Consider the following 14,439-nt stretch of genomic DNA (forward strand, 5'->3'; position numbering starts at 1 on the left):
TTTAGGTGTCCAGTAATTTTAAAAAACACACTAAAAATGAAAGAAGAAAGCCAAATAAATGTATTACTTAATCAAATAAGGAGAATATGGTGCCGAAGGAGCTTATTTATTCTGAAAATGATTGAGATTTATATAATTTTAAATAAAACAGTTCGTGTGTTGACCACAGGGGGGCGCTAGACGGCCAACTTCAAATCTCTTGACGGTTCTGCAGCGCCTCAGATATACTATGTTAAATTAAAATAGAAATGAAAATAATCAAAAATAAAATATGAAAAAAATTAATTAAAAAAACGTCAAATAAATTACAACAGTGCACATTTTCGTCTCCGTTGGTGCATACCGAGGTAACGTACAGAATGCCATGTGTTACTGAAAGCATTGATCACTGCGGTTGTGGTCGAACCGGTTTAAACTCTAACTCTTTCACGGGCTTGAAATTCTTGTTTTTAAGTTTATTTTGAAAGGATTATATTGCCCTATCTGTCAAGAAAATCCACATGTTTGCTATTTTATAAAAGTGTTTTATCATACAAAAATTCTAACTCACGCTGGCCCTTTCAACTTATTTTTATGTAATTTAATTCCATTTTTTTTTTAATTCATTTTTGTCCAGGTTGTATTTGGCAGGCACTACAGCAGGGTTTAAGACCACCTTGGTTGGATAATTTTGAAAAAACAAATGCAACGCCTTCCAATCCTGGGAAACTGTCGCATATTCAAGACCCCTTTCCTGGAATTTTCAAGGGTAAGGAGAGAAGGATCTCCATCTTATCTCACTCTAATTTAAAAAAAAAAAGAAGTTAACATACTGTTTTCCTGTCTCTGTATATCCGGGATGCAGGTTTTATTTGGCTTTGTTCACTTACAATAAAACTACAGCCTTGAAGCAAATACATGGTCCCATCACTAAACTCCAGTAAAAGGAAGAATACTGCTGTTAAAGTCTAATCTGGCCATTTACTGCATATTTAATGCTTTTGTGTAAGCGTGCGCGCTCAGCCCCACTTAACAACCCCGCATCGGTCCTTACCTTGTATTCCCCCCAGATTCAAACCACACAGTAAGTTTGAGGGGAGGAAAAAAAATATTCTTATTTATAGTTTAATTAAGTGCTAAGCAAACATGACGTTATAAATTACAGCACTTCCCACTGACAAGTTACATTTCACACACTGAGCCTTATTACAATCCAGAAACAGTGATTTCTGACGCATGGATGAAATAACAGTGCACTATAGGAATTATGAAAATATAATTTCGGTGGTGAATGCGTTATCAAAACAGCATGACAAAGTGACAGAGTGAGGGTGGGTCGGACGCTGGCCGCCTCCACAGCGTCGCCCGTCGAAGGCGAACACCTTAAACGCGCTGAGAGAACCAGGTTTATCATCATTTACAACCAAACAGTCATTGACTTATTGCCCAAAGGAAGAAAATATGCTGAGACACATTTACATTGTCACGGTTTTGCTTTTGTTCATCGAGAGTTTTAAACTCCAAACATCTAGGGAGCTGCAAAACAAAACAAACAAACAAATAAGGGGTAAAAATGGCCGACTGCTTCACCGCCGCTGGTGTTGTTTGGCAAACATCCTTCACTACATTCATCCTTTTATAAAACAGAGACATTATCGTACACAACTGCAGTAGATTTCATGAGTGTGTAACATCTAGTTTCACCGAAACTGGAAAATGACATTTTTAGCGTTTTTAGAGTGTATTCCCCCCCACCCCCCAAAAAAAGTGTAATAAACACCTGGATTTGTTTCCCCAATGTAATAAAAAAAAAAAACAAAAAAAACAACAAGGAACAAAGTGAACCCAGAGCGCCTGACATTGCTTCGTGTCTGTCGTGGGCGGTGATGATCCGGGCACGTCGAAGTGGCATCTGACGCGTCTCCGCATGTGGACGCGTCCACTTCCTGTCAGAAAATTGCTCTTTCGTTGTTCGCTGTCAATCACAGGGTCGCAGACGGAGACGTCCGACCATTCACACTGTCATTCCCACCTACAGACGCTTTGGAGTCTCCCATGGATGCCGGCTGCTTTGGGACCGCGGGGGGAAAAGGAAGACGTCAAGCCCGGGTAGAGGAGAAGGAAGTCGCAATCGGCTGCCAGATTTTGAACCAGCAACCTCCTTGCAGTGAGGCAGGAAGTACGAAGGGAAACACTGAAATACTTTTCCTCTCAGGTGAGAATTCTGTCGCCGCTATCAGGGTGTTCGACAAGGAGGGCTCCGTTCATGTGCCGGACCAGTCTTGTTCAATTATGCCGAAGCCGGATACAACACACACACACACACACACACACACACTTATGCCTGCACTCACACATTCTGTATTCCATCCAGTCCAGCAGTCTGAGGTGTTGCTGGTTCCGCAGGGACACATTCAGTCTAGGTGTAGAAGATGATCTCCGGTATCTGGCCGTCCTCCACCGACGTACCGTTGTTGTTTCCGGGCGAGCTGAAGAAGAAAAACGTGGTCTTGGTCCCCACGGTGGACTCCTGGGTCACCTTCTTCAACCCTTTGGTGCCGTAGTGCGAGTCCGGGCCCTGAAAGGAACGCAGCGTTGGTCCTCGCCCGGCGCTCAGGTTTGAAATGCGGACGTCGGCGGGGGCCTCACCTTCAGGGTGGCACACGCAGTGTAGCTGATGTTTGGCAGGATCTCCACGGGCTCTTTGAACATCACCCTGAAGGTGTTTGCCGTGCCGTCGCAGCTGAAGCCCGTGTCATTCTGGCCGAGCGTAAGGCGCTTGTCGCTCTCGATTATCTGCAGGAAGACAGAAGGTTTAGAAACGGCGCAGACGACGGAGTTGAGCATCCGGGAACTGGTTCCTCCCGATATAGAAATAGACCTTTACCCCATTTTACTGCGTTGCCATTCACAGTAACACCTTGAATCAGGTCCGGGCTCGTATCAAAAGGGAAAAAAAACGTACCGAGCGACGGCTCGTATCTCGGAAAACGCGTGAGCCGAGGTTTCACCGCATCTTTGGGTTTAAGTTGTCGGATTCTAAAAGCTTATTTATTCGTCCTTAACGACCGACACGTACCTGGATGTTGACCTGATAGTCGGTGGGTCCATGAATGGAGCCATAAAGGCCAAAACCCACAATGGATATTCTTCTGTTAACATTGAATCTGCAGGTAGAGAACAAGGAAGGCATAGAGAGATTTACAATCGGTGACTTTCCTCCGACTGTTAGCGAATCGCTGTCGCACCAAAGAACGCCCCGAAGCGCCTCACCTGATTCTGTCGCTGGTACCGCTGTACCCCCACCGACTCTCAACCTGCTGGAATCTATTAATGCTGCATTCCTCTCCCCGGAGGCAGCAGCGGGGCCTGTCAATGTAGTCGACCCGGGGTTTGGGGTTTACTGTAAAGTGTAAAAACAGATTTACCACCTCCCGATCGAACAATATCCCAGACTGGGCGGGCCCTGTTGCACAAGAAAGAATATCAAACTGGTTTCTGGGGTTTGAGACGCATGGAGACATTAGGAATGTGCTTTGAAATGTTTGGTCATCACTTTAAGGATGCGCTTAAGTGTTCAAACACACAGCTAAGACCGTGCGCTACCGGAGCGCTCACCTGCCGCAAACTCCTCAACGGTCATGAGCGGGAAGCGGATGAGAGGGAGGGCCTTTCCGAGAACCTTCTGTTTGTTCTCTGAGGTGAGGGGAAGCTGTTGTCTGTAACATTCGGCCTCCGCCCAGCGTACCACGGCCCCAAAGAGCCGGTTCTCCCTGATGCTGAGTGTGTCTCGTTCGAGCACGGCGCATAGAGTGTCTGCGGGATGACGAGAAGAGCGGTTAACTCGGATTCCATCGGAGCACGGGATGCCGCGTGCAGGAGGCTCACGTACCGAGGTCGATATCCGTGAAGCCCTCGGCGTTTATTGCATCCGCTGTGCTTTTGTCTATGGTGTCTAAACAGAGGCTGGCGAGCTGAGGCTCATCGAATAGCCTCGCCTGGAACGGCAGCATGACAGAGGAGGTCACGTCCAGCTCCTCCATTTGACAAAACTCCATAACATCAGGAGAAACTAAAACGGTACCTGAGTGAGGAGCATGAACGCATTGTCTGCTCTGAGGTGCTTGGTGAGGAACTCCACGCAGTGACCTTCCAGGGCGGGGACAGCGTACTTCTTCGCGGTGTAAAGAGTCGTCATTACAGTCTCCGGACCGATGTGGACCTCGTCAGAATAAAGGAACCTGGGATGTGTGTGGGGGGAGGAGGGCGACAGGCAGAACTATTTTAAAACACGATTATATGTTTGAGGCGGTGGACGTGCACAGACATCTCAAAACCTCCGAGCTCATGACCAACGTTGAATGCAAGGGTCGGCGCCTTTGAGGACGATTACAACGCGTCGGCAGGGGAAGACAGGTGGGATGAGAAAGCGGACGTCGCCACACTTTCATCCCCTCGCAGGCAGTTTATTGCCGGTTCGCGCGGTTCGTACTCATGTGACTTTAACGACTGTGTCGCCGATGCCTCGGAGGGCGACGACGATTCTGCGGAGGTTGAATTCCCGAGTCACCATAAAAGCCGAGCGTGATCTGTAATCATGTTCGCGACGTGCTATCTGATACGTTTCGTATTTCCTGCAGATGGAAACAAACAAGGCAATGTTGAACTTTACCCAAGAGGCTGTTTGATTTTTGAACCAGTGAGAAAACCAAAATTAGTGTACTTTGTGCATAGTCTTGCTAGCATTCTTAATTTTACTTGTGTCTCAAGCCAGCAGCAGTGACCACGCAGATGAATGGAAAAAGATTTCGATTACGACACCGATCATCCTCTGGAGGTCATCATCCGACGTTTTAACCTCACCGTTACACCTGCGAACGGCACTCAACTCACCTAAATGGGTAAGTAAACAAACTATTAAGAATTTACATGTGAAATACTTTCCGTCTTTCCATGCGAATGAAATGTGACGTTTTAGGACCTGTAGGATGTCTGAGAAATGTGCTATTCAGCATCCATTGCAACTTTAATTTGTACATCATAATTTATTACCTGTGCGTTTCTACTCGTTTATTATGTCCATACCCTATCTGTAAATCATACTTGTAGAATATACCATATACAAGTTGTTGGTTAGATGCTAAACTGCATTTCGCTGCAATGTACTTGTGTAAAAACAAGTTTAAGCAAATCTAAATCTAATGTAATTGATGAATGAGCGTAATCACACAGCCTCTAAAATGCACGTTTAGCGGCAGCTTACTGGCAGCATTGCTCAGTGATCTATCGATACCAAATAATAGGTGTTGCTATTTACTAATCACAACCGATCGCGGAGTGTTATTAGAATAATCGAGGGAGGGTGGAAGGATAAAATCAAATGCACCGGTGAGGATACAGAACAAAAGGTGAACCTGAGCAGGGCGAGGAAGGCCGCCGGCTCCACGTCGGGTAGCTCGATCTCGGCCGAGGTGGTCGCCATCCCGCCGTTAAACATGGCATCGAACACGGCGCTGCCGGCGGCCAAGACGAACTTGTGGGCCGGTATCCGCTGGGCCTGCCTGCCCTTCCCCACCACGAACCGGACGTCGCTCAGCAGCTCGTTGTTGAAGAGGAAAGCGAAGCGCTCCTTCAGGGAGCTCTTCGTCGCCTGCCAGTTGTACACGGGCTCCCGGTGGAGACCCAGGGCGGCCGGGGAGCCGGGCGGCGGAGGGCCGGACGTCGGCGCGTTGCAGAGCCCCGCCGCGGCTCCGGACTGAGTCGAATTGGACGCAGCCTCTTGGCCGTCGTGGTTTGACGCCAAACCGACGCCGCTCCCGGTGGCCATGACGGTGCGCTTCTGCTTCAGATGATTCTTCTCCATGCAGACGCTCCGGACACACGGACACGCAGCGACCGAACCGCGGACATTGTTGTTTGTTTACGTGGTCGCCATTGCTGCGGGATGTTTGGCTAGTCCCGCAAGCTAGCGCTAGCTACAGCTGCGTCGCTTACGTAGTGACGCATGCGCACATTTGTTTCGCCACACTTTTTTTTCCCTCATTACAACTTTATCGGTACGCGAGTGACAGACAAACGTCTCAAAGACAGATTCTATTATTTATCAAGGTTTCACACCCCTACACACGGAAAATATAGGTTTTTAATCATTAAAATGTTTTTCATCAATGCCACGTGGTCATGACTTTTTGTAAGAAAATGGCCATCGCCGTTTGCCAACTTTCACTTCATTCAAGCTTAATTTTAAATGAATCGAAAACTGATCATTATGAAAAATAAAAAAAACAGTATGTTATCACACTAATTTGGTTATTTTTCACCCTCATTAGTGATTCTTTGACCGGTGAAACAAATACACATCGTTACAGTGCAAGAAAGCGCGTAACATTAGGAGTGACACACGCACAGTTTCACACCCAATTCATTTTCCTATTTATATTCTATTATTCATTCATCGTCTTGTCGCAGCCTTCTTTTTCGGGGCCCGGCCACTTTTAGCATGTTCGTGCGTGTGTGTGCGCGGGTTGTATGCGTGCAACTCAGCGCTTGAAAACGTGAGCGCGCCGGCGTGCTCGTCAGAGTGACGGCGAGAGCCGCAGAGAGCAGAGGCTCGGCTCCGTGCTTGCAGGGAACCCTGCAGCTCTGCGCACCGCGATCTGCACTGAGTAGGAACATGACTTTCTGTCGGTCTTAGTTATTTTTATTTTTATTTTTATTTTTCCAACCAGAGAAAAAGCGACCAGCTATGAACGCCTCTGCGGGGACCGGCGTGTTTGTGTTCTCCCTGATGTCCATTCCCATCTGCTACTTATTCAACTCCCTCATTTGCAACAACAGGTGGGTAAAAAAAAATCTCCTTTTTTTTTTTTAACTTCAATCATATTAAAAAAAAAACTTTTAATCAGAGAACCATCTGGTAAATGCAATATTTTTACATTCCTCTTTCAGCGCTGAAGCCTTCCTCTTCGCTGGTTGTGCGGCAGTCCTCATTCTGGCTGTTTCAGCCTATTTTATGCTCAAAAGGAAGGCTCCCATAGACCCTCTCTTCTACGGTGTGTATTCTTGATTCCCTATTAAATTCAGTGCATGTTGAGGAAACAGAGATATTCAATTCTAAAGCAGTGTCAACTTGAAATCTTCAGATGTTTTCCTGAAATTTGACATATGTGTATATTTCATATTGAGCATAACTATATATCAGCCACTCATTTTTGCAAGTGTCTGGTTCAAACACACTAGTTGGAGGCGTTTGAAGGCCTGTGTGTGTGTGTGTGTGTTTGTATGTGTGCAGGACTGAGTGAAATGTCTCCTTCTGTGCAGTGTGTGCAGTCTTTGCATTCCTCAGCGTGGTGAATCTGATCATCGGGCTGGAGCAGGACAACGTCATCGACGGATTCGTGACCTTTTACCTGAAAGAGGCGAGTGCCTGGTCGTTTTGCGTCCCGGTACTCGCCGTGGAGCGCGCTCCTAATTCATCCTGCCTGTGTTTCAGGCAGACCCGCACATTAACACAGCACATGGACACATGATCTCCTACTGGGATGGCTGCGTGCACTATCTCATGTATCTTCTCATGGTTGCCGCCATCACTTGGGGGTGAGTGCTCAGCCTGAGGAACTAAATAGTGGATGTGCGTATTTGCATATTGTCCATATAAACCCAGTTCAAACCTTTGCAAATGGTTTTTCCATCCTGCGCTAACAGCGGCGCTGTTGTGTTGTGTTGCGCAGGGACAGTTACAGATCCATCGGGCTCTACTGGGTAGGGTCTTTTCTCATGCGTACCATTATCTACATACTTGGGAACGCTGTGGGTAAGTAAACTAAAAATAATGTGGCCGTGTAACCCCTTAGCTCAGTCGCACAAAGAGATATTTCCCTTGAGAGTGCAGTAGCTCCTGGTTTATTTTTTGTTGTCTCAAACTGACCCCCGCATCGTTCACATTCTGGCTCATTTCTCTGCCATAACAGCACTTGGACTGACTGAGCTGAAAGCAACTCAGCAGGTCTTTCCGTTGTGCCGCGATCAAACACTTCCCTCTTTTGTTTACTTTATTTTTTTTTTGACCTCACAACTTCCACTATTGACTGCTGTGTCTGGCACCTTATCTCAGAATTTCACTCTGTTTTTTTTTTTTTTTTTTCTTTTTTTCCCCCGAGGAAAATATGGCACCCAGTTGGGTCCGCATTTCTTCCTCCACATGCTGTACATCTCGGTTTCCGTCTGGGCTTCTTCCCGTGTCTTCAGCCAGACTTCCCCGCAGGTCGTCCAGCAGACAGTAAGTCAAACAAGGATTTAAACACGAAAAAAAAAGAAAAGGATCCCGAAATATCTGCACTTTTCTGCGCAACCATCCCCTTCCACAAAAGGGAGGACAACCTCTTGCCATTAATGTCTGTTGCATCGATTCTAGAAGAGGAGCTGTTTAGAAATTATTTTAAAAAATTACATCATTAAATTCAATTGAGGACACTTATATTTGCACAAAGGCAGACTTTTTTGGCACACTTAAGACCAGATAAGTTTTCTATAATTAGCAAGACTAATTCAAAATCATCTTTGTGTGTATAATCTACACCAATCCCGGCCACATCCGTCCCGTTTTGCTTTTTTATCCGGCCCGCCAAACTATCTTCTTTGAATATTTTAACAAGTATTTTCAATCAATATAGAATTTAGAAACTCAGTTTTTCCTTTTTCATTTTTTTTCCCTTTAATTTTTTTTCGAAAATAATGTCGGCCGGTACATTTATATAATTATGAATGATTTTAAAATTGAAATAAAAAAACAAAAAATTGAAATATTTAAATTGCAATTTTCATTTTGTTCACCTAGTTGGCCCGCGCATAAAAATTAAATAAGAAAAGTAGCCCGCCAGCCAAAATAATTGCCCGCCCCTGTTCTACACCTTCTGAATGTCTCGTCCCGGCTCTTTGTCCGGCAGAGCATCCTGGAGGCTCACAGGACGAGCTTGCTCAGACGACCGTCGGACTTGCTGTTCATGATCTACCTCGCCCTGGCTCTGGCTTTCTGCATCTTCAGGGGTCTGGTAAGATGCGCAAATGCAGAGAACCGAGGCGAAGGACGTTCGTGCGCTGCTCCGTTTCACACGGCCTTGTGTCCCAGGTTGTCCTGGACTGCTCCAGCAAATGTTGCCACGACTACATACAGCAGTATGAGCCTTACCTGAGAGATCCTTCCGCCTACCCTAAAATACAGGTAAGGACTTATGTCAACCCGTCATCTTAACGTTTGCCATCACACTGGTTTCCTTGGTTGACAGATGCTGGTGAGCATGCTGTACTCCGGCCCGTACTACATCCTCACCCTCTACGGCCTGGTGGTCCCAGGGTGCCGGTGGATGCCAGACCTGACTCTCGTCCACTCGGGGGCAGTTGCACAGGTACGCGCCGCGGTAATATTCTCGCTCATTTGTGGAAAACGCACCCCATTTAAAGCTATAACGCTCCAATTTTAGTTGCGCTTTGGAGATCTCGATTGTACAGGACTGTGTCAGATGTCCTTGTGGCTTAAATGTCATGCGAAGGGAAAATTCTGGTGAGAATTTTACTTTTTTTTTCCCCTGCTTTTTAGTGTGGGATCTCTCACTTTGAGTCCAGCTAATGCAGACGTTCGTCAACCCGAGTGACTCTTCGGTACAGAAGTGATATTTGTCATTCGGTGGCAAGTGAAGGATCGCTTACATAACGGTGCAGACGTGCTCGTACCTTGAGGCGATGCACTGGGTAACGCTTTAAAAATATCCAGGGTTGTGACCGTTTCTGTGAATGTCCTTTTTGCTTGTCAGTTCTCACTGAGCAAACACCATGAAAGCTTTAATATCATAATTGCTATGAGAATTCAAGCGGTGCTTACATTGCCTCAGAAAATTACAGAAAGTCAAGGGTTTGCCCCTTTTTTTTCAAGAACATTTGTCCAAAAATCATAAACTGGTTGATAAATTATCTTTAAATGTTTAAAAATAATTACCACCTGTTTTCCTCTCTAACCTTCTTTTCCCACATGAACAAACTTCACTTCCTCTCTCACCCCATTCAAAAATCTCTTCTTCCTGGAAATGGATAAATACAACTCGTTCCCATGGTATTTTCTATTATTCTATCATCATCGTGAAAATAATTAGAGATCTTGGATGGCCTTTTCCTGTTTTCCGACTTTCTGTGAGGTTTAGCGTTCAGGTTTGGGGTCAGGTTTCAAGTTGAGGGCTTTCAGTTGGAACCAGATGAGGTTAGACTTGGAACATGATGTTTGCAGATGACATTGTGACCTGAGGAAAATGTCGAGAGATGGAGGTTAGATGGAGATGGTTGATTGGCTGTGGGGACCCCTGAAGGGAAAAGCCGAAAAGAGGAAGAAGAAGAAGACGGAGCTTGTGCACCATTCATGAAAAGATTGACACTAGTTTTGAAGAATTTCCAGGGTTAAGGTTCGGTAAGGGGGTTATCGGCACCATCGCCCGAGTGTCGATCCTCACAGTGATTTATCTAAAGAACCGTATGAGATGGAGCAGGTATTTGAGTTTCCCCCCCATTGTCTTGTGTGAGCCTTCCACCGGTAACTCTCCCATCCTGGTCCGACTTTCTTTTGGAGAGTAAGGTTTGGCGTTAGGCATAGGGTTAGGGCTGGAGCTAGGGTCAGGGTTAAACTAAGGGTTAATGAGTCCTTTCAATTGGTACCAGTACCAAGTTTGTGCTCCGTTCACTTGCAGATGGAACCTAGTTTTGTTGGATTTAAACAAAATAATCATTGTTGTTTTAAGGGGGGCGGCGCAGCTCCCCTGCAGTGCCCTCCCAGCCAATCGGGAGAGCCGAGCCCAGATTATTAGGATCTAGTTGTGGATATCCCAACACTGTTATCCACCATAAACATATAAGGTTATTAAATTCTAGTGTGTCGAAGTGTTGTTGAGCAAGACACTGAACCCGTAACTTCTCCTCTGGCGCTGATGGACGGCAACCTTCTGCTCATGGTTCATCCATGATGGGCTCATTGCAAAGAATGAATTTCCCCACCAGGGATTGATAACGGATAAATTATTATTATTATCATTATTATTATTATTATCATTGTTATTGTCGTTAGTATTATTATTAATCGTTATTATTCTAATTGTTATTAGTGGTATTACTACTATTATTAATGTATATTTCACAAAAAACGCCTCTGCATGAGAGGCCTGCAGAACCCTTATTTGGGCTCTGGTTTGAACCCTTTCAAATTTAAAGTTGGAAACTCCAAAGATGGCGGGGGAATGTAGTCGCAAACCTGTCTCAATGAACAAAGCAGCCATTTGCTGGGAGCCGCCGGGCGAGGTGCGGCCCACCGGCAGAGTGAGGCCAGAAACAGACCTCGAACCAGGAGGGACGCTGGTATTGGTGGTATTCACTTCATGTCAGCTGTTTGCGGGGCTAATAATAGGACGGTTGATGCTCCGACAGCTGTGGTTGCTATATGACAATGGGAGCTGCCTTTTTTTTTTTTCCTCAACCGCCTTTTTATGAACAGACAAATGGAATGGCTTTTCGAAATAAAAACAAATTTTGAAGCATGACTCAAATACAAACCCCAATTCTAAAGAAGTTGGGACGTTGTGTAAAATGTTGATTGAAAACAGGATGTAATGAATTGCAAATCATTTTCAACCGAGATTCAGTTAAATACACTACACAGACAAGATATTTAATGTTCAAAGTGATAAACCTTTATGTGTTTTTGCAAATATTTACTTATTTTGAATTAGATGCTTGCAACACATTCCAAAAAGCTGGGACAGTGGCATTTTTACCACCGTGAATAGGCGACAAGTCTGGCCTGCAGGAAGGCCCGTCTCGTACCTGCACTCTTTTGCTACAAAGCCATGCTGCTGTAATATGTACAGAATGTGGATTGGGTTTGTTGCTGAAATAAGCAGGGACGTGGTAGCTTGGACGGTAGCAAAACCTGTATGTATCTTTCAGCATGAACGTTGTCTTCACAGATGTGCAAGATCCCCATGCCATGGGCATCAACGCCCCCTCCATACCATCACAGACGCTGACTTTTGAACTTCGGGATGGTCCTTTTCCTCTTTTGCCAAGAGGACATGACGTCCATTTTTTCCCAAAACAATTTGAAATGTTGACTCATCAGACCACCGCACACTTTTCCGCTTCGCATCGGTCCATTTCAGATGAGCCTGGGCCAGTCTATGTGTTGTTGATATGGCTTTGGCTTTGCATGGTACAGGTTTAACTTACATTTATAGATGCAGCGATGAACTGTATTAAGTGACGATGTTGTTTTTGAAGAGTACCTGAGACCACGAGGCAATATCCTTTCCACAAAGAGGCCGGTATTTGATGCAGAACTGTCTGAGGGACATTAAATCTTGTTTTTTTGGCCTTGCCACAGAGAGATTTCTTCAGATCCTCTTGACTCTTTTGACGATATTATGGACCGTAGATGATGAAATCCCTACATTCCTTGCAACTGCACATTGAGAAATGTTGCTCCTAAACTGTTGGACTATTTGCTCACGCAGTTATTTACAAAGTGGGGAACCTCGCCCCATTCTTGCTCGTGAACAACAGAGCCTTTCGTAGATGCTCCTTTTACACGCAATTACGACACTCACCAGTTTCCAACTGTGGAATATTCCAAATAGGTGTTTTTGAGCAATCCTCAACTCCCCCAGTCTTTTGTTGCCTCTATCCCAGCATTTCTTGGACGTTTTCAGGGAATTTTCCAGCAATTTTTTTTAAAGATTATTCAATTTAATATTTGTGTTCAATAGCATCATGCTAACTTACTCAGTGGCCCAAATATAATGCACAGTAATACTGTGGAAGCCGTTTTCTGTCATAAAGTATGTAGCAGGTAATAATCTGGTCCGGCCACTAAGAGGGCTCAGTGAGCTCCCTCTGCAGATACGTCCACAATTCAATTCCAAGATCCGTCAAAGAATTCGGATGTTGTAATGTTATATTTAGATATATTAAGAAGGTTAACGCAAACCCCCTTTATTTGTCTCCATAGGCTCAGTTCTGTCATATCGGTGCATCTCTACACACACGGACGCCCTTTTCCTACAGAGTGCCTGCCAACAGCCAGACTGTCTTCCTGTTGATCAACGTCCTGTACACTGTGTTGCCTCAAGCCCTGTGCTACCGCTGCTCCACAAGACCTGCCTTCTTCCTACGGCCTACCGCGGACAAGAAAAGTGAATAACGAAAATGTCCGCGTCGGGTCGATAACACTGCCTAAAAAAATTAAACGTCCGGTTTACTTGCAAAACATCAATTTGTATTTGCAGTTCTTAAAAACTGCTTTTTTTGCAGCCGACATTGATAAGATCTCTATTCCAGACAAGATGTTTTGAATTGGTGAAAAAAACAATAAACCTGACAAACTAGGGATACCACATATTTGCGATATGTTTCCACTGACCAGTTGCCGTTTACATCCTTGTGTATTCAGACTCTTACAGTTAAAATCTTGAAGGAAATCAACAATATTCCACTTGTAGTTTTAGATTATAAAATGTGTTTTCAAGCAACATTTGGATGTCACAGTGAACGTGACCTAGGACCCTTTGAGTATTAAATATCTAGATTTTATCCAGATTGATATTTGTGTGCCAATTTTCCCACAATATGTTGTTTTGGTTCAAAATAGGGCTCTGCACGCTCACTGTGACCATAAAGTTTGACCGCAAAAGTCTAACCTTTTTTTTTTCTCCAAGTGGACATTCCTCAAGTTATCACAGAAATAGCAAACTCTTGAGAACAGGGCCCTGTGACTTTGACCATTGAGCAACAGAATTCTGAAATGTTACTTCTTGGTTACCTAAAAGCACTCCTGAAATATCTCATACATAGGAATGGGGTAGATGGATGGCACTACTACCAGGAATCACAGGTGTAAAATTCCACAAGGCTGTGCTGTTTTGTCAATGAAACTGAAACGACTTTTGTATCCAATCAGTGCTTAATTGCTAAATTAAATATAATAATTTAATTACGGCCAGTCAGACAACATTATGTACCAAAACACACCATAACAGGTGAGCATGGTAACGTACAATGCTTCATGCACATACATATCAATGTGTATTTTTAAATGTTTAAAAATCAAAGCTAAACTCCAGTAACGGTCAGAGTTCATAAACAAAATTAGAAGTGCAAATCACCTCGATGTTCTCTTAGACTTTATGGCCTTTATGTTTTCAACAAATCACAGCAATGTTGTCTTTTGGAATGGCACATTAAAGTCTTTCGAAGTTTATGTGGATGCATATTTCATCTGTAACGATAGAACTTAATGTAAAGTTGGAGTAAAAATACATGACAACAACCTATAATTCCCTTCAATCCAAATGTGAGTGTCTCAGTTATTGTGTTGCACCTCACATCAACTCTGGTCCAAGTTTGATAAACAAAAGGGGGGCGGGGGTGAACTCT

At 44.6% G+C, this 14,439-nt stretch overlaps 2 protein-coding genes across 4 annotated transcripts; one reads left to right on the forward strand and one right to left on the reverse strand.

The window, feature by feature from the left end:
- Nucleotides 1–1,091: 1,091 nt before the first annotated feature.
- LOC147235913 (BTB/POZ domain-containing protein 1-like) lies at nucleotides 1,092–6,038 on the reverse strand. 2 transcript variants are annotated; one of them, XM_086144274.1, is made up of 8 exons: nucleotides 5,394–6,038; nucleotides 4,064–4,220; nucleotides 3,872–3,977; nucleotides 3,598–3,795; nucleotides 3,253–3,445; nucleotides 3,059–3,146; nucleotides 2,629–2,775; nucleotides 1,092–2,557 (listed from the first exon to the last, which is right to left on the reverse strand). In XM_086144274.1, exons 1-8 carry the CDS (start codon nucleotides 5,840–5,842, stop codon nucleotides 2,399–2,401), a joined length of 1,497 nt encoding a protein of 498 aa, XP_086000400.1. In that variant the 5' UTR covers nucleotides 5,843–6,038; the 3' UTR covers nucleotides 1,092–2,398. The 2 variants fall into 2 exon arrangements, with proteins under 2 accessions (XP_086000400.1, XP_086000401.1); XM_086144275.1 differs by having other exon boundaries at nucleotides 3,253–3,382; nucleotides 5,394–6,035.
- Nucleotides 2,057–14,355, forward strand: LOC147235914 (transmembrane 6 superfamily member 1-like). 2 transcript variants are annotated; one of them, XM_086144276.1, is made up of 12 exons: nucleotides 2,057–2,194; nucleotides 4,750–4,880; nucleotides 6,708–6,816; nucleotides 6,928–7,031; nucleotides 7,300–7,401; nucleotides 7,476–7,575; nucleotides 7,710–7,792; nucleotides 8,139–8,257; nucleotides 8,925–9,029; nucleotides 9,107–9,199; nucleotides 9,264–9,383; nucleotides 13,016–14,355. In XM_086144276.1, the coding sequence occupies exons 2-12, from the start codon at nucleotides 4,877–4,879 to the stop codon at nucleotides 13,205–13,207; spliced, it is 1,131 nt and encodes a 376-aa protein (XP_086000402.1). In that variant the 5' UTR covers nucleotides 2,057–2,194; nucleotides 4,750–4,876; the 3' UTR covers nucleotides 13,208–14,355. The 2 variants fall into 2 exon arrangements, with proteins under 2 accessions (XP_086000402.1, XP_086000403.1); XM_086144277.1 differs by lacking the exon at nucleotides 2,057–2,194 and adding an exon at nucleotides 2,470–2,596.
- Nucleotides 14,356–14,439: the final 84 nt, after the last annotated feature.

The sequence above is a fragment of the Fistularia commersonii genome, chromosome 3 (genome assembly GCF_037954325.1).
Source record: "Fistularia commersonii isolate RoL2024-O1a breed Wild chromosome 3, RoL_Fcom_v1.0, whole genome shotgun sequence".
NCBI classification, from domain to species: Eukaryota; Metazoa; Chordata; class Actinopteri; order Syngnathiformes; family Fistulariidae; genus Fistularia; species Fistularia commersonii.

What these genes read in the sequence shown, in the direction of transcription:
- LOC147235914 (XM_086144276.1), top strand. An exon ending in TCCCTCATTTGCAACAACAG is followed by an intron (nt 6,817 to 6,927) that starts GTGGGTAAAAAA and finishes TTCCTCTTTCAG; the next exon opens with CGCTGAAGCCTTCCTCTTCG. An exon ending in CGCAGGTCGTCCAGCAGACA is followed by an intron (nt 8,258 to 8,924) that starts GTAAGTCAAACA and finishes TTTGTCCGGCAG; the next exon opens with AGCATCCTGGAGGCTCACAG.
- LOC147235913 (XM_086144274.1), bottom strand. Translation starts at nt 5,842, where the DNA reads ATGGAGAAGAATCATCTGAAGCAGAAGCGCACCGTCATGGCCACCGGG. An exon ending in CTTCACGGATATCGACCTCG is followed by an intron (nt 3,796 to 3,871) that starts GTACGTGAGCCT and finishes GTCATCCCGCAG; the next exon opens with ACACTCTATGCGCCGTGCTC. An exon ending in GGTACCAGCGACAGAATCAG is followed by an intron (nt 3,147 to 3,252) that starts GTGAGGCGCTTC and finishes CTCTACCTGCAG; the next exon opens with ATTCAATGTTAACAGAAGAA.